General features: G+C 37.9%; 1 protein-coding gene across 3 annotated transcripts in view; it reads right to left on the bottom strand.

Annotated features, from left to right (window-relative positions):
* Positions 1-24319, bottom strand: part of PHF21B (PHD finger protein 21B) — a 118627-nt gene that overhangs the window by 75185 nt on the left and 19123 nt on the right. For 2 of the 3 annotated variants that reach the window (XM_073650056.1, XM_073650055.1), the window contains exon 2: positions 6332-6622. In XM_073650056.1, coding sequence (XP_073506157.1) covers positions 6332-6622 — 291 coding nt within the window. Of the gene's footprint in view, positions 1-6331; positions 6623-6732; positions 6881-24319 lie in introns of those variants that run through there. The other variant, XM_073650057.1, reaches the window with a different exon arrangement.

A 24319-nucleotide genomic window follows, 5' to 3' on the forward strand; every position in this document is an offset into this window, starting at 1 on the left:
AGACAGATTTTATCCATCCCAAGGGGAGCTAATTTGCATACCTTTTCCCAGGGAGCATTGCTTCACCTGAAAGACTCACTATTTCACAAGGAGAAACTGTATCTCCTCCATCCAGGAAAAGAAAAGCAAAGAAGCCCTATAGGGAATATTTTTTATGGTGGTGTTAGTACTCAGGTTCTTTAGAGGGGGATTCCAAGCACACTTGTGTCCCAGACAGATACTCAAGATTCAATTTCTACAAGTTTTGATACAGAGCTGCAAATCCCCGAAATCAGCCTTACAGTAAAAAGATGACGTTCTGTCTTCCTGTTGCAGCCACTAGAGGGAGCTCACTGAATACAGATTTATGTGTAGAGCTCCACCAAGTGGCCACAGAAAGATTTTTTTTTCATTTATGTTTTTTTTTTCTCCTGAAAAGGTCCCTGAGTGCAAGAAAACTTCTATAAATGTGTCCAGTCCATAGAGGGAGGTGATGGACACAAAAGACATTTTACAGATAGATAGATAGATAGATAGATAGATAGATAGATAGATAGATAGATAGATAGAGATAGATAGATAATTAGAAGGATGGATAGATCTCAGTGTATACCTCTTCTAGTGTGTAAAGTCTTTTTTCATGCATTTCTTAAAAAACTTAACCCCACAAGAGACACAGTAGAGACCTCACATAAGATCCAAGTTCAGGAGATGATGAAAGTGAGAAGATGACGCCGCCGTTCCCATAACTCCAAACTTCAAACACAGCAGTGATTGGAAGTAACATTTGCTAATTGCTAATTTAATTAAACAGTCTTGTTCTGCACAGGATTTTATGGTCGTACAATCTGCTCAGAAACAGGCAGGATTCTCTACTTGGCAGAACCCTTTAAAATATGGATTCGATGGTCCAGAGCCAAAATGTGAATCATGGAGCTGTTTAATGTGCACAATCCCGGCTCTGCTCCACTGAATCGTTTAGTGAGCGAGGATGTCAGCCCCTCACATCCCCCCTCCACCCCTCCGACATCCTCCATAGGTAAATCACTCATGTCACAAAATAGGAAACCAAAATCAGCTCTTAATCACTACCTATCAACAAAACAAGATGTAGAATAGATAGATAATAGATAGATGATAGATAATAGATAGATGATAGATAATAGATAGATGATAGATCATAGATAGATAGATAATAGATAGATAATAGATAGATGATAGATAATAGATAGATGATAGATAATAGATAGATTATAGATAATAGATAGATCATAGATAATAGATAATAGATAGATGATAGATAGATGATAGATAGATAATAGATAGATAGATAGTAGATAGATAATAGATAATAGATAGATAATAGATAGATAATAGATAATAGATAGATAATAGATAGATGATAGATAGATAATAGATAGATAATAGATAATAGATAGATGATAGATAATAGATAGATGATAGATGATAGATAATAGATAGATGATAGATAATAGATAGATGATAGATAATAGATAGATGATAGATAGATGATAGATAGATAATAGATAGATAATAGATAGATCATAGATAATAGATAGATAATAGATAATAGATAGATAAAAGACAGATAGATAATAGATAGATAATAGATGATAGATAATAGATAGATGATAGATAGATAATAAATAGATGATAGATAATAGATAGATGATAGATGATAGATAATAGATAGATTATAGATAATAGATAGATGATAGATAATAGATAATAGATAGATGATAGATAGATGATAGATAGATAATAGATAGATAGATAGTAGATAGATAATAGATAGATAATAGATAGATAATAGATAATAGATAGATAATAGATAGATGATAGATAGATAATAGATAGATAATAGATAATAGATAGATGATAGATAATAGATAGATGATAGATGATAGATAATAGATAGATGATAGATAATAGATAGATGATAGATAATAGATAGATGATAGATAGATAATAGATAGATAATAGATAGATCATAGATAATAGATAGATAATAGATAATAGATAGATAAAATACAGATAGATAATAGATAGATAATAGATGATAGATAATAGATAGATAGATAATAGATAGATGATAGATAGATAATAGATAGATGATAGATAATAGATAGATGATAGATAATAGATAATAGATAGATGATAGATAATAGATAGATAATAGATAGATGATAGATAATACATAGATAATAGATAGATGATAGATCATAGATAGATAGTAGATAGATGATAGATAATAGATAGATGATAGATAGATAATAGATAGATAGATAGATAATAGATAGATAATAGATGAGAGATAATAGATAGATAATAGATGATATATAGATAATAGATAGATAGATAGATAGATAATAGATGATAGATAATAGATAGATAATAGATAGATGATAGATCATAGATAGATAGATAATAGATAGATGATAGATGATAGATAATAGATAGATGATAGATAATAGATAGATGATAGATAATAGATCATAGATAATAGATAGATGATAGATAGATGATAGATCATAGATAGATAGATAATAGATAGATGATAGATGATAGATAATAGATAGATGATAGATAATAGATAGATGATAGATAGATGATAGATAGATAATAGATATATAATAGATAGATAATAGATAGATAATGGATAGATCATAGATAATAGATAGATAATAGATAATAGATAGATAAAAGACAGATAGATAATAGATAGATGATAGATGATAGATAATAGATAGATGATAGATAGATAATAGATAGATGATAGATAATAGATAATAGATAGATAATAGATAGATAATAGATAGATGATAGATCATAGATAGATAGTAGATAGATCATAGATAATAGATAGATGATAGATAGATAATAGATAGATAATAGGTAGATAATAGATGAGAGATAATAGATAGATAATAGATGATATATAGATAATATATAGATGATAGATAATAGATAGATAATAGATAGATAATAGATAGATGATAGATCATAGATAGATAGATAATAGATAGATGATAGATGATAGATAATAGATAGATGATAGATAGATCATAGATAATAGATAGATGATAGATAGATGATAGATAGATGATAGATCATAGATAGATAGATAATAGATAGATGATAGATAAAAGATATATAATAGATAGATAATAGATGATAGATAATAGATAGATGATAGATAGATAATAGATAGATGATAGATAATAGATAGATGATAGATAATAGATAGATGATAGATCATAGATAATAGATAGATGATAGATAATAGATAGATAATAGATAGATGATAGATCATAGATAGTAGATAGATCATAGATAATAGATAGATAATAGATAGATGATAGATAGATGATAGATAGATAATAGATAGATAGATAATAGATAGATAATAGATGAGAGATAATAGATAGATAGATAATAGATGATATATAGATAATAGATAGATAGATAATAGATAGATGATAGATAATAGATAGATAATAGATAGATAATAGTAGATAATAGAGAATAGATAGATAATAGATAGATAATAGATAATAGATAGATGATAGATAGATAATAGATAGATAATAGATAGATAATATATAATAGATAGATAATAGATAGATAATAGATAGATAGATAATAGATGAGAGATAATAGATAGATAGATAATAGATGATATATAGATAATAGATAGATAGATAATAGATAATAGATAGATGATAGATAATAGATGATAGATAATAGATAGATAATAGATAGATCATAGATAATAGATAGATAATAGATAGATAATAGTAGATAATAGATAGATAATAGATAATAGATAGATGATAGATAGATAATAGATAGATAGATAATAGATGATAGATAAATAATAGATAAATATATAGATAATAGATAGATAATAGATAGATGATAGATAATAGACAGATAATAGATAATAGATAGATAATAGATAGATGATAAATAATAGATAGATAATAGATAGATAATAGATAGATGATAGATAGATGATAGATAATAGATAGATGATAGATAGATGATAGATAATAGATAGATAATAGATAGATGATAGATAATAGATAGATAATAGATAGATAATAGATAATAGATAGATAATAGATGATAGATAATAGATGATAGATAATTGCTAGATAAATAATAGATAGATAAAAGATAGATAATAGATAGATGATAGATAATAGATAGATAATAGATAATAGATAGATGATAGATAATAGATAGATAATAGATAATAGATAGATGATAGATAGATAGATAATAGATAGATAATAGATAGATCATAGATAGATGATAGATCATAGATAGATAGTAGATAATAGATAGATAATAGATAGATCATAGATAGATGATAGATCATAGATAGATAATAGATGATAGATAATAGATAGATCATAGATAGATGATAGATCATAGATAGCTAGTAGATAGATCATAGATAATAGATAGATAATAGATAGATGATAGATAGATAGATGATAGATAATAGATAGATAATAGATAGATGATAGATAATAGATAGATAATAGATAGATAATAGATAGATGATAGATAATAGATAGATGATAGATAGATAATAGATAGATGATAGATAGATGATAGATAGATAATAGATAGATAGTGGATAGATCATAGATAATAGATAGATAATAGATAGATAATAGATAGATGATAGATAGATAATAGATAGATAATAGATAGATGATAGATAGATAATAGATAGTAGATAGATAATAGATGATAGATAGATAATAGATAGATAATAGATAGATGATAGATCATAGATAATAGATAGATAATAGATAGATAATAGATAGATGATAGATAGATAATAGATAGATAATAGATAGAGTATAGATAGATGATAGATAATATATAGATAGATAATAGATAGAGAATAGATAGATGATAGATAGATAATAGATAATTGATAATAGATAATAGATAGATGATAGATAGATAGATAGATAATAGATAGATAATAGATAATAGAGAGATGATAGATAATATATAGATAATAGATAAATAATAGATAGATAATAGATAGATGATAGATAGATAATAGATAATGATAGATAATAGATAGATTATAGATAGATTATAGATAGATGATAGATAATAGATAGATAGATAATAGATAGATGATAGATAGATGATAGATAGATTATAGATAGATAGATAGATAATAGATAGATGATAGATAGATAATAGATAATAGATAGATAATAGATAGATAGATAATAGATAGATAATAGATAGATAATAGATAGATGATAGATAACAGATAATAGATAGATAATAGATAGATAATAGATAGATGATAGATAGATGATAGATAGATAATAGATAGATAATTAATAATAGATAGATAATTAATAGATAATAGATAGATGATAGATAGATATTAGATAGATAATAGATAGATAATAGATAGATGATAGATAATAGATAGATGATAGATAGATAATAGATAATTGATAATAGATAGATAATTAATAGATAATAGATAGATGATAGATAGATGATAGATAATAGATAGAAAATAGATAATATATAGATGATAGATAATAGATAGATAGATAATAGATAGATGATAGATAGATGATAGATAATAGATAGATAGATGATAGATAGATAATAGATAGATAATAGATAGATGATAGATAATAGATAGATAATAGATAGATGATAGATAGATAATAGATAGATAATAGATAATAGATAGATCATAGATGGATAGATAGATGATAGATAATAGATAGATGATAGATAATAGATAGATAATAGATAGATAATAGATAGATGATAGATAATAGATAGATAGATAATAGATAGATAGATGATAGATAGATGATAGATAGATGATAGATAATAGATAGTTGTACATTTCTTATATGCTGCAGCTCTTCCTCACTCTCCTGTGCCCTCTAGTGGTGACTCACAATGTATCAGAGGTCTCCTGTACGGAGGGATATACTGTATAACTCTCATATACTGACACACAGCGGATCAGACGTATCACCAAGGAATGTGAACACGACAAGCCCGGCTCTGCTACATCCAAGAAGCTGCACACAAGTTCCCGTGCAGAAGTGGACGGAGTCCTACATCCTTTCACCTGAAGCTCTTACACTGGCAGCGATCACAGGCATTTCTTGTAACCCATCCCAATGATGAATACTACAGTCAGCCTGAAATGGCTGATAACAGTGAACAACAGATTGCATTTACCTGCACAACAAAAAACTAGAGAACATAGACCTCCGCTCCCCCAATAATGGATATATTAGATAATGGTGTCACTTACCTGGGCACGGGGCATCTCCGAAACTCTCCTTGCCGCCATGTTTAAGGTGCCCCCCACCAATTTGCTGGTGGTCTGTAGGTTGATGGGGGCAGTCTGTGGGGGTTCGGCGCTGTTGGTTGATGACGGTGCTGAGGCCGTAGCTGTTTTCTGGCCATTGAGGTGTGCAGTCACCATCGTGACAGGTGCTTTGGCCGGGACGACTGAGATGGCAATGCCCCCCTGACTGTTTGGTGCCTTGATGAGCGGGATGGGCTTGGCACTTTCCACAGGACAGCTCCGGACCGCCAGCTTCTGCCGGGCAAAAAGAAAGGGTAAAAAAGAAGGCGTGAGTTTTAGTAGCCACAAAAAAAAACACAGCGCCCTCCTACACGTCTCCTCGCACCTCCTCCCGCACGACCTACCGGAGCCAGCACAGAGGGGGCACTTTACTGCGCGTGCACCATCTGGCTCCTCCGATGTTGGCATTAGGCTTTACATGCTCCGAGCAGAAGACGGGTGATTGAGGAAGCTCATCCCACACAGGAGGAAGCCGCCCCACACTCCACAGAGGCGTCCTCCTGATGAAACGACTCCAACCGGGCACATTTAGGGCAGCGACTCTGATTCCCCTACATGAACAGTGCAGCGTTTATTCCTAACCACAAGGGTCTCTGTTCCTGCGCGATTCCAGCTGAGCCGCCTGTCGAGAGCACAAGCCTCACAATCTGAAGCATCCATCTCCCTGTTGTGCCATTGATTTCAGAAAAAAAAAACAGATTTTATTCCCATTTTACGCCTGGATATTAGTGAAATATTCCAGGGGTGGCGAATTCAAAATTCTAGAATTTTAAAAATATATACCGTATATATATTTTTTACTTTTTTTAGTTCATTTTTTTAATTATCATTTTATTTTATGTCAATGTTTTAGATAATTGTTTTATTTTACTTTATTACTAAACCTAGGACTTATTATTTTAGTATCTAATATGTGATTTGGAATTATATTTTATCATTTTATTGTATCTCAATATTTTAGTTAATTGTTTTATTTTACTTTATTACTAAACCTAGGACTTATTATTTTAGTGTCTAATATGTGATTTGGAATTATATTTTATCATTTTATTGTATCTCAATATTTTAGTTAATTGTTTTATTTTACTTTATTACTAAACCTAGGGCTTATTATTTTAGTGTTTAATATGTGATTTGGAATTATATTTTATCATTTTATTTCAATATTTTAGATAATTGTTTTATTTTACTTTATTACTAAACCTAGGACTTACAATTTTAGTGTCTAATATGTGATTTGGAATTATATTTTACCATTTTATTTTTCATTAATATTTTAGTTCATCGTTTTATTTTACTTTATTACTATACCTTTACCTACTTATTATTTTGGTGTATAATGTGATATGGCGATTATACTTTATTGAATATTTCGCTTCGGACTTTTCGTATCATGTTATGTATTTGAGTTTTTATTTTTATCTTTTTTTCCTTCATTTTCAAAGTAAGTTTATTTGCTTTGTTTTATGTTTTTTTATATATTTTTTGCTTACATTTTTCATAGAAGTTTGAGTTTTACATTCATGATGGGATTCTGTTATCTACGCAAATGACATTTTTCTACAAATGTAATTATGTGTGTGTGTATATATACATATACTGTATGTCTGTGTGTGTGTGCAGGGCCGCCATCCTTACTGGCATATGGGGCCCGGAGAACAAAGGGGGCCCGGTTGGGCCCCCGTTTTTCAACTCACTGGGTTACAGCGGCAGGATTCTGCCATTTCAGATTCCGCTTCGGACACACATTCACTTGAAATCTATTGCTGAGCGGGAAGCTTCCAGCACGGCAATAGTTAACAGCTGCCAGCCAATCACAGGCCGGCAGGTGACATCAGCGCGCACGTCGCTGGCGTATGACATCACTGTCATGCGCCGGTGCCCATGCTTCAGGTGATGGAAGAGCCGGGCACCGCTGGAGCGCTGCAAGGTAAGGAGGAACTTTTTTTTTTTTACTTTTTTTTTAAAAGCTGCACTATGGGGGCAGGATTGAGAAACATGGGGGGCAGAGTGGAGAGACATGGGGGGCAGGATAGAGACATGGGGGGCAGGATAGAGACATGGGTGGCAGAATGGAGACAAATTGAGACTAGGGACACGATGGAGACAATGGCGGCAGGATGGAGACATTGGGGGCAGGATGGAGATGTTGGGGCAGGATGGAGACGTTGGGGCAGGATGGACACATGGGAGCAGAATGAAGACAAATGGAGACATGGGGGGCAGAATGGAAACATTGGGGGCAGAATGGAGACAAATTGAGACATGGGGCATGATGGAGACAATGGGGCATGATGGAGACAATGGGGGCAGGATGTGGGAGATTATTACTGAAGGGGCTAATTTAGTGATATTATTACTGCAGAGATGTATTTTATTTTTGAAGATACTGTTTTCAGTGCGGGATTCCTGTTACTGTGCAGGCCGGCACTATGTCGCTTTTTTTTCTTTATCTGTTGTTGTGTAGAAGTTGGGGAAAAATTGGGGAATATGCTCTTGAAACAGTGCTCTAGATAACTGTGTTATTTTCTGCAGAGAAAAGTCCTGGCTGGAAGAAGTGATGGTTGTTTGTGCTGGATGAAGAGGAAAAGCGAAGATGAAGGACTTCAACTAGAGATGTCACCGGATAGTCTGTGTGTTATCTGTACACTGACACTATACACTGTATACTATATACAGAGCCCCTGTGTATAATGGCACTTATGGTAATATTAATATTGTGCTTTTTTATTAATGATCAGTATTGTAGTATTCGGTCACTATGTGGTGGTAATATGTGGTCCGGTCATGGTATGATGGTATTTGTCCCTCGTATGTGGTATTATTTAGTCACTATGTGGTGGTAATATGTGGTCCATTCATGGTGTGACGGTGTCTGTCCCTTGTATGTGGTATTATTCAGTCGCTATATTATGGTAATATGTGGCCTGGTCATGGTGTGGCGGTATTTGTCCCTTGTTTGTGGTATTATTCGGTCACTATGTGCTCACTGTGTGGTGGTAATATGTGGTCTGGTCATACTGTGGTGGTATTTGTTCCTTGTATGTGGTATTATTGGTCATTTTAAAAAATGTATACAACACATTTCCTTAAAGAAAAATAAAGAAAAATATACCTAAAAAGAGTATTGGGTATTATAAGAAATGTTTAATAGGTTAGAGTAGAGTAAGGCCCGGCCAGAAGAGTCTACCTTGTCCTGGTGGCGGCTTAAAAAATCTTTTGGCCGAAACAAAAGCTGATGGCTATGTATGTGATATGGTGTTCGATGGGAACTGTTAGGCTATGTTCGCACGTACATGAAAATTTCTGCAGCGTTTCTGCACCTCTTGGCAGCAAAGACGCTGTGGAAAATCCGCAGCGTTTTTGATGCGTTTTCATGCGTTGTTTGATGCGTTTTTTGATGCGGATTTACCATGCGTTTTTTCCAATGCATTGTATAGGAAAAACACAGGCAAAAACACACAAAGAATGGACATGCTGCTTTTTTTTTCTGCACATGAAATTCAGTCAGGAAAAATCCTATTGACGTACACAGAACTTGCAAAATTTCATAGGAAACCATGGGATAAGGTTTGCAATGCGTTTTTTGGCCCATTTCTGCAGGAAAAAACACACCAAAAATGCACTGTGTGCACATAGCCTTAATGTGTGATTGGTGAGGATGTGGTGCAGAAAGTAGAGTTTTTCCAAGAGTGGGCGGTGGGACTGTGGAAGGTTCGAGGAATGGAGGCGGAGCTGGGGGGCACGAAAATTTTGCCAGTGTGGGGCTCCGAAATTCCTGGTGGCAGCCCTGTGTGTGTGTATACTGTATGTATATAACTATTTTACATATATTTATACTTTTATATATATATATATATATATATATATATATATATATATACTGTACATATATATATATATATATATATATATATATATATATACACATACATGCACGTCCATTTCTACACACACATATATATATATATATACACCGTTCAAAAAAATAAAGGGAACACTTAAACAACAGAATATAACTCAAAGTAAATCAAACTTTTGTGAAATCAAACTGTCCACTTAGGAATTAACACTGATTGACAATCACTTTCACATGCTGTTGTGCAAATGGAATAGACAATAGATGGAAATTATTGGCAATTATCAAGACACCCTCAATAAAGGAGTGGGTCAGCAGGTGGGGACCACAGACCACATCTCAGTACCAATGCTTTCTGGCTGATGTTTTGGTCACTTTTGAATGTTGGTGATGCTTTCACACTCGTGGTAGCATGAGACGGACTCTACAACCCACAGAAGTTGCTCAGGTAGTGCAGCTAATCCAGGATGGCACATCAATGCGAACTGTGGCAAGAAGGTTTGCTGTGTCTGTCAGCGTAGTGTCCAGAGGCTGCAGGCGCTACCAGGAGACAGGCCAGTACACCAGGAGACGTGGAGGGGTCAACCCAGCAGCAGGACCGCTACCTCCGCCTTTGTGCAAGGAGGAACAGGAGGAGCACTGCCAGAGCCCTGCAAAATGACCTCCAGTAGGCCACAAATGTGCATGTGTCTGCACAAACGGTTAGAAACCGACTCCATGAGGGTGGTATGAGGGCCCGACGTCCACAGATGGGGGTTGTGCTCACAGCCCAACACCGTGCAGGATGTTTGGCATTTGCCACAGAACACCAGGATTGGCAAAGTCGCCACTGGCGCCCTGTGCTCTTCACAGATGAAAGCAGGTTCACACTGAGCACATGTGATACACGTGACTGGAGACGCCATGGAGAGCGATCTGCTGCCTGCAACATCCTTCAGCATGACCGGTTTGGCAGTGGGTCAGTAATGGTGTGGGGTGGCATTTCTTTGGAGGGCCGCACAGCCCTCCATGTGCTCGCCAGAGGAAGCCTGACTGCCATTAGGTACCGAGATGAGATCCTCAGACCCCTTGTGAGACCATATGCTGGTGCGGTTGGCCCTGGGTTCCTCCTAATGCAGGACAATGCCCGACCTCATGTGGCTGGAGTGTGTCAGCAGTTCCTGCAAGATGAAGGCATTGAAGCTATGGACTGGCCCTCCCGTTACCCAGACCTGAATCCGATTGAGCACATCTGGGACATCATGTCTCGCTCCATCCACCAACGTCACGTTGCCCCACAGACTGTCCAGGAGTTGGCGGATGCTTTAGTCCAGGTCTGGGAGGAGATCCCACAGGAGACCATCCGCAACCTCATCAGGAGCATGCCCAGGCGTTGTAGGGAGGTCATACAGGCACGTGGAGGCCACACACAATACTGAGACTCATTTTGACTAGTTTTAAGGACATTACATCAAAGTCGGATCAGCCTGTAATGTGTTTTTCCACTTTAATTTTGGGGGTGACTCCAAATCCAGGCCTCCATTGGTTAATAAATGTGATTTCCATTGATGATTTTTGTGTGATTTTGTTGTCAGCACATTCAACTTTGTACAGAACAAAGTATTCAATGAGAATATTTCATTCATTCAGATCTAGGATGTGTTATTTGAGTGTTCCCTTTATTTTTTTGAGCAGTGTATATAGCAGTGTATATATATATATACACTCCAGGGGTGTAACAATCACAGTCGCATAGATGGCCCACCGACGCTAGCACCTACTGCAGCTGGATGTGCATATTGCAGCAAAGGGACCCTCCGGCTTCCTGCGCTACAATATACACCGGCAGCCAATCAGAGGCCAACAGCTGACGTCGGCATGCTAGGCACTAGCGTCGCATGGCAGTGACGTCATGCGCTGACATAGCAGGCACGCCGACTGCTGTCACCGGCCTCTCCGGCTACAATACAAAACAGGACCCTGTGCGGCATCTGATTGGAGGAAGGTGAGTAGAATTTTTTTAATTTTTGTATGCAGAGACAGAACGGGGACATATATACCAGGAAGGGGTCCAGGATGGGGAACGTATATACCAGGAAGGGGTCTAGGATGGGGGATATATATACCAGGATGGGGGACATATAGACCAGGAAGGGGTCCAGGATGGAGAACGTATATACCAGGATGGGGGACATGTATACCAGGAAGGGGTCCAGAATGGAGAACGTATATGCCAGGATGGGGGACATGTATACCAGGAAGGGGTCGAGGATTGAGGACGTATATACCAGGAAGGGGTCCAGGATGGGGAATATATATATCAAGGTGGGGGACATATAAACCAGGAAGGGGCCCAGGATGGGGAACATATATACCAGGAAGGGGTACAGGATGGGGAACGTATATAGCAGGAAGGGGTCTAGGATGGGATATATATATACCAGGATGGGGGACTTATAGACCAGGAAGGGGCCCAGGATGGAGAACGTATATACCAGGATGGGGGACATGTATACCAGGAAGGGGTCCAGAATGGAGAACGTATATACCAGGATGGGGGACATGTATACCAGGAAGGGGTCGAGGATTGAGGACGTATATACCAGGAAGGGGTCCAGGATGGGGAATATATATATCAAGGTCGGGGACATATAAACCAGGAAGGGGCCCTGGATGGGGAACATATATACCAGGATGGGGGACATGTATACCAGGAAGGGGTCTAGGATGGTGGACATATAAACCAGGAAGGGGCCGAGGATGGGGGACATATATAGCAGGAAGGGGGACATATATATACCAGCTTGGGGGACATATATACCTGAAGGTGGCCCAGGAGGGAGGACATATATACCAGGAAGGGGGACATATATACCAGCTTGGGGGGCATATATACCAGGATGGGGGACATGTATACCTGGAGGGGTCCAGGATGGGGGATATATATACCAGGAAGGGGTCCAAGATGGGCAACGTATATACCAGGATGAGAGACATATAAACCAGGATGGGGGACATATATACCAGGATGGGGGACATGTATACCTGCTTGGGGGACATATATACCAGGATGGGGGACATGTATACCTGGAGAGGCCCAGGATAAGGGACAAACTGTATGTACCTGGAAGGGCCTAGGATGTACCTGGAAGGGGCCTAAGATGGGGACCATTACTACATAATGAAGGGGCGACTCAAACACAAGTCTTTATAGGACTTAGAACACTACAAGGGCTCATTCATCTGACCAACATGGATGGGAGGCTCAGGTCCAAATTTTGCAACAGGGCCCATCGGACTCTATTCACATACTGATACACACACACACACAAATATATGTATACACACACATTTATACACATATACACATATATAGACACACACAAATAAATATGCATGCACAAATATAGACACACAGACATACAGATCAATACATATACACATTCATTTATACACACACACATATATACGTTTTTTAGATATATTGTAGCAAAGCCAGGTAGGACTGGGTTAAATCCCCGCACTGCAGGTCTTGATTAGATTCACCTGCATAGCTTTTTATTAAAAACCAGGGCCTGTTATCACTAGGTGTGTCAGTCTGCTGGATGGAGCAGTCAAGTATGCGGCTAGTGAGTGACCAACCAACATTTAAGCTGTACCTGAGAGAGATGTTCCGGGGTCTCTCTGTGAATGGAGACTGCATGGGTCAGCTAGGAAAGCTGAGCAGTCTGTGTGTTGAAACTGCAGAGAACCGTGTGGAAGCTACAGCCTGTTCAGTGTGTACTGGGCCCGGAGTTGAATATTTCTGTTTGGTGCTGGGAGCTGCTAGAGTTCAGGCTGAAGGGGATACTAATTTCATGAATTTTCTTTTAATTTTAAAATTGTTTTAATAAACTATATGTTTCCTTGCTATTATTTTTTCTGTTTTGCAGCTTTTTAACTTAACTTACTGCAGATGTATGTGCGCGATTAGTCTCATAAATTGCGAAATAATTGGTACAAAAAAATAACCATTGAAACATATGTAAGTCTACATTTTTCCAATCTGATTGGGCAACATTAAAAGGTTTTTTTTAATTTTTATTGTTATTCTTTTTTTTCGGATGGCTAAGATGTATTTTTTGATCATTACCCAGCTTGGGGCACATTTTACACAACAGCAGGAGAGCCTGATTACACACCGGCTGACCACAATCTTTCCAGGCTCTAACTTGTAATTCAGGAATTGTGAGAAATTACTGTCTCTTTAACCCTAATAGAAAAAAAATAAACATCTCAGTCCGCCTGATTTTACCATATGTATTCTAAGCTCTGCGGAAATGCACCCTGCTCTTCAAACGTGCCTAGTAATGCAGTCATACATAGAGAGAGAAAATCATGACGTACAAGCAACGATAAAAGTGAGGTGCTTTACAGCAGCTTCCTGACACCACCACACTCCTAACCTTCCAGAACAAGAAGTTCTATGATTCACAGCATATGACGTAGATGCATGCCAACCTTTAGGACCTGCACCTCTCTCAACAGCAGGGGTCTTGTGTCATGTCACGAGGAATGGAGTGGTGACTGTGCATGCGTGACTCTCTCCACTGACTTCTATGGGAGTTCCAAAAATATCCAAGCACATATGCAGGGCCTCCTTACATGACAGGATCCCATTCTCTAGACATCTACTAGACATTTATGGCAAATCCTGCGAAAACGGCAATAATGGTTGCAATGGGACTTTTTTACTATTCAAAAAGTTGGAAAAGTCGGGTGACAACTATTGGACTAGTAATGGTGGCCACGTTGTTGTCACCCTCTTTTTCCCCAAAACCACTATAAAGTTTACCTGTAGCATTCGATGACATGAATAGTTTCTAAAAACAGCGCCACTCCTGTCTACAGGTTGGGCATGGTAATGCAGTTCAGTCTCAAATTTTTCTAGTTTTTAGAAGAAAACAGCCATGTTTTTGTAATCCCGGACAATCTAATTTCACAGGCGATATTCAGCCCCTAAACTGGTAAACTAGTGCTATAGTAAGAGGAAAAACAGTGCTGGTACAACTCATCTCCAAGGATAGGTAGTTTTCAATTTACTTAAAGTGAGACCGTCGTTTTAATTTTTATTTCAGAAATTAAAAGTACACAAGAAAATAAGAAACTTTGTAATATATCTTATCAGAGAAATCTGCTTCTTTCTCCAATTGTCATCTCCTATCCCAGCAATCTGAAGACAGATCTTACTCATGAATCAAGAGTTTTGTGAATGAATGATCAGTCCAGGAGAAGAAAGAAGCAGATTTCCCTAATAAGATATATTACAAAGGTTCTTATTTTAACGTCTACTATTAATTTCTGGAAAAAAAAATTTCAACGACGGTTACACTTTAAGTTTTCTCCGATAGTAAACATCAAGGGTTTGCCCCCAAAAATGGACATATCAAAATGATGCATCAGAATTGGTAGCAAAAAATCCAGAATTTTCGGGGATTTTCTTGATTTTTCAAAAACAATCCTGGCTAATTCAAAGTTGCCCTGTGACAAAAAGGGATGGGGTTAATTTAAAGGGGTATTCCCATCTCCAAAATCCTTTCCCCATATATAGTAGGTGTAATAATATTAGCAAATACGTCCAATGGATACCTAAGCTAATGCAATGCCCTGCACGTGGGGTAAGCGACATAGCTAATCAGAAGAACTATATTACATTTATAATTGACGGTATTGGCTAATATTATCATTATTACACCTACTACATATTAGGATAGGATCTTGGAGATGGGAATACCCTTTTAAGCCTTGGATCAAGGTGGGTGGTTCTGCTCATTTTGGGGGTATTGAGTGCATTCCTCAACGGGGCCAAGAGTGAGACATAAACATTGCTTCTTAGCCTACAACATTGATGGACAGCATGTGATAGGATCCACTAAAATCCAACTTTAGCAAAACCCTTCAAGAACGTGTTTGATACGACCATTATTATTCCTCCGAATCAAGTGCGCCCGTGAGCTCAGGCAGAATGGAAGGGATTTATCTGGCTATAAATTGGTACTTGAGATGCATATGGAAGCGATCACACAACCCCTTTGCTTGTAGGAGCATGTAATTAACAGAACAACAAAAAAAACAACACAACAAAACAAATCAAACACAAAGCATAAAACACAGGGTGACACAATGTAAAGCAGAACATCACCGGCACAACCCGGATAGAGCGCACCAGTAAATTGCCCTAATAAAGCAGACCCTTCAATCCTGAATCTGTAGGATTAATAACCTCTCGTAGAAACAGACAATACGCAATTATAGTAATCGAAAAATAATAGGAAAACTAAAAAAAACATAATAAGTGAATAAAATAAAATTACTTAAAAATTACCTGAATGGGGCAATATATTAGTTATGACTTCCTATTGGAATCAGTACTTACAACAGTTCCTACTTCCCATTTGCCACAAGGCAATGACTGTTGGGGTGGTGGGGCACACTGTTCTCTGGGCAACCAAGGAATCTGGACTCCAAATTATATAAATTTCATAAATATGGGATATAAGCCAAACCAAGAGAAGGAAGCATCCATCTGCAGACAGCTGTTTTGGTGTCTCCTTCTTTTGGAGAATATCCATAGCTATGTTGTTCTTCAAAAGTCCATTAAAAGGGTGGTCCCAACTGGGTAAGCTCTACTCTATCCATAGTATTAAGGTCCAAGGACTGGGACCCTCACTGCCCCCGAGAATGGGGGTCGAAAATGCTTCCATTAGAATGCCAAAGTTGTTAAGTATAGAACAAAGCTAAAGCTCTTTCCTTGGGATCAGCCATGGACCCAACACTCAGATCTCCAACAAGTTCTCAGCTATCCCATGGACAACCACTTTAATGGATCAAACACTTTATAGGGCCAGCATTCTTTTTTTTTTTCAGACTGAGAACCAATTTGTATAACTTTTTTCTTCCCCTAAGGAGCATTGCTTGCCTTTGCCAGTTAGTGGTCTCCATAATGAGAAGCAATGTCCCTAGACTCTTAACTATCTTGTTGTCCTTCTGAATTTTAGCTGAAGAATTGTTTCAAATTTTGACCAAATTTTCATGAGATGCGTGGCGGGTCACAAAATATATAAGTATCACGGAAAAACTTTTTAAAGATACGAGCTTCTTCCATTATGTCATCATAAGTTTGCAGTCAACAATTTGCCATTCATGATGAGATAGATTTCCCAAAATTAGTGGAAGCAAAGTGGTATGCTGGGATGGCAGTAGATCATGAGAGTGACACCAAGTCACTTATAGTATCAGTATTGGTATGGAGAGGTAAAATCCACCGGGTCCATTCCGAAGACTTCAAATTCTCCTTAGCTTGGGCCAAAGTCTAGGCCTAAAGTTGAACATCTCCATTAATTACAATTTTCATTATTGTCCAGGAAGAAAGATCTGGAAGTTGCTGTAACTACATCTCAACAAAATCCTGCAAATCAATATTGTCTTCTTTTATCGAGTGCCTTCATTACGGAGCTGCACAATAAGAGTCTCTGCCATTGTTTTCACAAGATGTCAATGATTCTAGAAAACAATGTCCTGACGCAGGTGACAAAAGACCGTCTACTCCGTAATCTGTCCATGTCCCTGAGATACCGTCACATCTTCTCAGATCAGCGACATGCGGCTTGGATACTAATTAATTATGGCCTCTGAAGGCTTCAAAAGTACCATGCCGATACTTTTGGAGCTAGATCCATATTCATACATAGCCTTGACTCATCTGTGAAGCTGGTTTACATCTACATAGTAATTTTAAGGCAGAGTCAATGGTAGCACAGAGGTGAAGACCCATGGGTAGCATTGGCCCCAACTTAAAAGGGTTGTCCTGTTTGGGACTTAAGTCTGCAGTCATCCTATATGACTGCAAACTTGTGAATCCTCATAGCGTGCATAGTGTGCACAGTCAGGATTCTTCGGTGCCATGATGACCGCGTGGTCATGTAGCCGTAAGTATGCAATTTACATAATTCCAGCCACATTCCAACTAGACATGTTCGGCCTCGCTGAATTCCTTTGAGTTGAATTCCGGCACATGACAACATGCATGCAAATTGTATACTTAAACAGTCATGCGCCCGCTCCTGTTGCCGGCACCCGAGAATCCTGATAGCGTGCACGATGCGCGCTGTGAGGATTTACAAGTCTGCTGTCACATAGAGTGACTGCAGACTTGAACCCCTAGCCTGGACAACCCTTTTAATCTAGTCCCCTCTCTTTTATAATTGGGTGGTCCCACAACAATAAAATAAGTTTGGAGAACGATTGCTCAATGGACCCTCTCTCGAACAAGGAATGAAGAGGCACAAGAGAAGGACTATCCTTCCTAGACTGAGAGCTATTTTAACTTATGTGATGGTCTCTCTCTACGCTACGTAAACCCCTACCCACAGAACCGGACTAGTCAAATGCAGTTTGGTCATCGTCAATAGATAATTTTGTACCATTATCTAATTTTGGCCAAACATTTTAGGTTCTCGGAAAACTTTTTCATAGAAGGCAGTCTTCTGTTCAACATCATTATCATGTCTCACTTGGGAGGACCTGTCTTGTTCTGCATTACATAGACAACTCATTTTTTTCAAGAAATATTGGGTAATGCTTCATTTCACCTGTGGAGGTGCTACAGGAAAGCTGAACATTTAGAGCCAGATTTCCCCAAAGATTTCATCTAATAGTTTGAAGTTCCTACAGAGGGACACTTTGTGATCAAGGGCGCCATCTAACAAGTAGGGATTGTCCAAAAAGGAGAACATGGGTCTGAGACCTTGAACCGTCACTGGTTGGATCTTGTGATCACATCAAGAGATCTCCTTTGAGATTATCATTTACCGTGAATGTGCTGGAAATCCAAGTAAAAGTAATCATTTAGGAAGTAAGGAGATATCAGATGATCAGCTATGATTGGTAGGAAGGAGGGAAGGACCTCACAATCAACATACAAGGTCATAAGAGACCAATCCTGAGACCTGATCCACGGCACAGTAGTAAATCTCAGATGCTGCTGAAATCATGGTGAGAGTGTCTTCTCTACATGAACCTCCATTGTCTTCATTCTTTAAAGTAATAATTCGAAATCTCCAAAAAGTATTTACTCCTTCACACTAGATATTGCTATGATCGAGCCCACTACATAATGCCTTAGAAAAAAAATGTGCTCTTGAAGGCAGTTTTATGTAACACTTAGAATGAATGGAAACATATCCTATGTTACTATAGATCTCCCTGGAGAGAACACAGAATCAATTCATTCCAGCAGTGGAAAAAAAGTGTAAGTCATCTCAGGAAATATTCAGCCTGCTCGGCTGTATTTAGCTTGGGAAAACAAATGTTACCATAGTTCTAGTTTTTTTTTTCCTTTTTACTGTTCTTATTGATTTTATGGGCTTTGTATACATTTGATTTGTTTAGCAGGGAGGCGCCCAAACCAAGTCTTCTGGTGCAACCAAGGGTCTTCACGTCAACGCTATATAGATGATCTCTACCTACTGACCTAACCTCTGTCATTTCTCTCTTCCAACAATATGCCATGAAAGAATTTACAAAGCAAGTCCATTACCATCAAGGTAGGTCAAGACAGTGTCCAAACCATTTTTTTAAGCTGTACCGGTCTACTCTATGAAGGTCTCTGCATCCAAAGGTTTTTTTTTTACATTTTTTTCAAGATTTTTCATAGAAGATCTTGTAGTCCTTATTGATTTTATGGGCTTTGTATACATTTGGTTTGTTTAACAAAGCGGCCCTCAAATCATGTCCTCTGGTGACTGAAGGACCTTCACGTCAACACTACATAGATGATCTCTGCCTACTGACCTAACCTCTGTCATTTCTCTTTTCGAACAAGATGGCATGAAAGAATTTATGGTGCAAGACCATTACCATCAACGTAGGTCAAGGCAGTGTCCAAACTACTTTTTTACTCTTTTTGGTCTACTCTATGAAGGTCACTGCATCCAAAAGTTTTTTCCAAGATTTCATTTACAAAATCTTTTAGTCCTTATTGATTTTATTGGCTTTGTATGCATTTGATTTGTTAGCAGGGAGGCCTTCAAATTATATCCTCTGGTAGACCCAAGGGTCTCAACGTCAACTCTACATGGATGATATCTACCTACTGACCTAACCTCTGTCATTGCTCTCTTCGAACAAGATGGCGTGAAAGAATTTACAAGGTAGACTAGTGTCCAAGCATTTTTAAGCTGTGGTGGTCTACTGTATGGAGCCAGTAATGGTAAGACAATATACAGGTCATGTTTCATTTAAATTTGGCACAAAAACTCACAAATCTAGCCCAGTCTACCAGCCAACTGCATGGGGAAGATTATGTGCCTTGACTAAGATCTAATATCTGTTCTTATCAGTCGTCAGAATGGGGCGATTGGTAATGGACAAGTACATTATACATGGAGTTTTAGTTCTGGATGCATGAAGGTTAGCCCAATAGCTGTCTATGAGTGACTTATCTTCTGGATCCAAGCAATGAGGTGCAGAGGTATCGTGACCATGAAGTGCCTTAAATTACTACAGTTTACAGTACATTAGTACCTCACTTTTGAGCACACAGCTCTGAATGCCTGGAAAAGTGCTAAGGAACTTTCATCATTCTGGCCCCGTGTTCACACCAGCATAACATGTTGCGCATCTCCGATTATTTAATTCCTTGTTTTGCACATTAGTTTATCACAAGGATTTTTTGGGGAAGTTTTTTGGGGAAGTTCCTCAAGGTCTACGGCAATGTGTATGGTCATAATGTTCCTCAGTCCCCCTGCAACCAAAGCTCCCACTTCTAAAGAAAGCCAAACCACACAACTTTGGCTCTTGGAGGATACCGATGTGGCAACCCAACTACATTTTGGGACCAAGAGCCTAAGCTATGACGACTGCTGACCCTTGCTGAGGTTTCTAAATCCAATTGTTGGGGAACGGGAAGGTTTGTAGGGCTTTGGTCTATTTGGAGAGGGCTTACAATGGTTGCATCCTTGTGCCCTTTTTTTGAGCATTTGTGTGGAGAAGGCACGTTTTTCGGCTTGTCTGGGGCAATGTCTCACAATTCTGGATATTATGAATGCATTTACCCTGCAGGATTATCATGCATTCTTAGCTTCACGATAATCATGCAGTCTGTGCAAACAAGGAAGTAAAATATCTCCAACCCGCAAATATGTGAGTCAACACATCAGGAGTTGTCACAGGTGACCTCTCTATGGGGTATCTGAGTTGATAAAGAAGAACGCATAGACAGGAACCCCCTTTTAATGTTATACCAAATTCCCAAGTACAATACACACATCCCCAACTTAGTTTGTTTTATAAAGGAGGTCCTTATCGTCAACTAGTTGGAACCTCCATGGGCTCCTTGATACCACTTTATCTCACAATAGAGGAACTTCAGTAAACCCAAAATCTCCATCATCATAACTACATTTCCTACCACCATTAACCAAAAACAACAAAAATTACCACAATCACTTGTAAAATAATGAACAGTAATAGCAAAATGTCTGAAATTTTGAGCAGGAGATTGATTTACAGTATGTCAACTTTGGCCCCAGGACAAGAGGCAGAAGCATGAGATGAAGTCAAGATAAATGGGGGAAGAGGAAAAGGAGGAGTAAATCTTGGATTTTATGTACTTATGCAGCAGAGATTAATCTGAATAACTTCAGAAAATACCAAACTGTGGCAACAAGGGTTGTCACCAAGTTTTCCCAGACTCTTAAGTAGTAAAAATAACTATTCATGATAGATACCCAACAATCAAAGGTTGCCAACTCCCATCATAAAAATAGAGCTATGAGGATGAGATGAGTAGAACTTACTGTGGTTTCCGTAGAGTTAGATAATTGAGGGCCAAGGCCCATCTGGCAGAATTTTTGCCGGCCCCTCTTTAGGACCATCCAGGGGCATACATAGAAATCATGGGGCCCCATAAAAGAAGATGAAATTACCCCACCACCCACCCCCAAAAAAATCAACATTCTACAAGGACACTGAATAGCATACCTCACAACTTTGCAGTCTGTACAAAGTAATTTTCCTTCCACTGAAGCCCTAGATTCCCCTTTCATTGCCCCCATAAAGTATGATGCCAACAAAAGCGCCCCACAAGAATGGTATGATACCCCCATAGAGATTTCCCCCACAGTACCCTCCACATGCACAATATAATGACCCTACTTATTTTACAATTAATTGAGGCAGTTGTGGCTGTTTTTAGTTATGTAGATTTTGGGTTTGGGTGATGTTCCTGTGTCATGAGATCAAGGGATTTATAAAGAGCCCATGGAGGTTCCCACTAGTTGGAGTTAAGTACCTCCTCTATAAAGCAAACCAAGTTGTGAGCTGTTTTGTACTTGGCACCATCTAGGACATTTGGTATAACATTAAAGGGGTCCTGTCTATCTGCTCTTGTTTATTAGCTCAGATACCCCCAATAGGTCATGAGAACATCCCACAAAGAGATGACCTGATGTTCTGACCCCCATATTAACTGATCGGAGGTCATTTAATTGCCTGTTAATGCTTGTTCAAGATAATCCTGCAGGGTAAATGCACCTATAAGATCCAGAGTTGTGAGATGTGGCCCTAGAAAAGTCCAGGAACGTGCCTCCTCCACCCAAATGCCACGGAAAATGTGCACAAGGATGCAATCTATCGCAAGCCCTTTCCCGATGGCCCGATAGGTAGATAGATCGATAGATAGGAGATAGATCCAGAACATATTTACTAATACTCAGACGTGTTAGGCCGGCCTGGAAAGCTTTATGAACTCTCTAAAACCTCCTATTTAGGAGGAAATGAACGCTCAGCGTGTCCAACGCCATTCAGTAATATTTATCCTAGGATGGAATGAAAGTGAGAGCAGAGTAAGCAGAGGAGTGAAGACTTACAGCTCGGTCCGGACTTCCCTGCACGGAAAACGATATAGACAATGCTATTAGTCTATGTCTGCAATACTGGATCAACCCTGCCATCTCCTGGCGTGGAGCAGGCACGCCGCACTTCCCGTACCACTGTTTTACGTGAGCAATTCTTAACGAACCAGCAAGCAAAACAAAATGCAAATTTAGCAGAGCTGACTTTGTCATCAAACTCTTGCAGAGCCGTGTAAATCTACTTATCGAAAATATACCGTATGTTATTTTCTACTCCATTCACATCCAAATTTGTTGATTCCTGCATTCTAGACGGTCATATTCCAATTTACCAACTATTTTACTGTTATGTGTAGCTTCTTTCCCTCCTACTATACCACTTAGCCTAAAATACATACAGTATAAAAACATCGGCTTCATATGGTCCACATATTTGACTTTAGCGCTGACAACCTGTGCGTGGGTGATGGATACCAGAAAGCAAAGATCACTTACAGGGTGTACGGCATGTGATTTTTGTCGAAATCGGAAAAGAGGAAATTGGCTCAAGTTTAGGGAGGTGAGGTGTGTATTTGACCATTATTAAAGGGGATGTTCCACTGAGTCAAAAGTTGGGAGTTTTTTGTTCTTATTTTATTCCCGCTGGTCCACTGAGTATTCCGTTCTTTTTCTTTTGTAAATCCGCCATACGGTTGCAAAGATATAGGCCTTTTTCTTTAGTACAAGTTTGAACGGTCTTCATCAAGGGGGGGTGTGGCACAAAGGATTCTATTGGGCGTGTCTTTAGGCTGCTCTGCATAATTACCCAGTGAGCCACGCCCTCTAGGTAAAGACCATTAAAAAGTAGCACTGAATAAAAAAGCCCATATCTCTGGAACCATATGAGGGATTTAAAAAAAACAAAAGACGAAATACTCAGGGGAACAGTGAGAATAAAATAAGAGCAAAAACTAGCCATTTTTAACCTAGTGATAGGACCCCTTTAAGAATAGACAGACTTTTTCTCTTTTCATTCGAGTCTCTATAGAGTATATTTTGCCAAGAGAGGAGGACATAGAGGAGGAGTGTCAAAAAAACCCCACAAAAGAGGGTGAATAAATGACTATGTGCAACTCCATCTGCAAACACTTTCATCGGATCTGCAATGTAATAAAATGTGTTGCTAAGCTACAAGCTATTACAGAAGTTCATTAAAGGACA

Source organism: Phyllobates terribilis, unplaced genomic scaffold, assembly GCF_046119375.1.
Source record: "Phyllobates terribilis strain yellow unplaced genomic scaffold, ASM4611937v1 Scaffold_10__3_contigs__length_209671492, whole genome shotgun sequence".
Lineage (NCBI taxonomy): Eukaryota > Metazoa > Chordata > Amphibia > Anura > Dendrobatidae > Phyllobates > Phyllobates terribilis.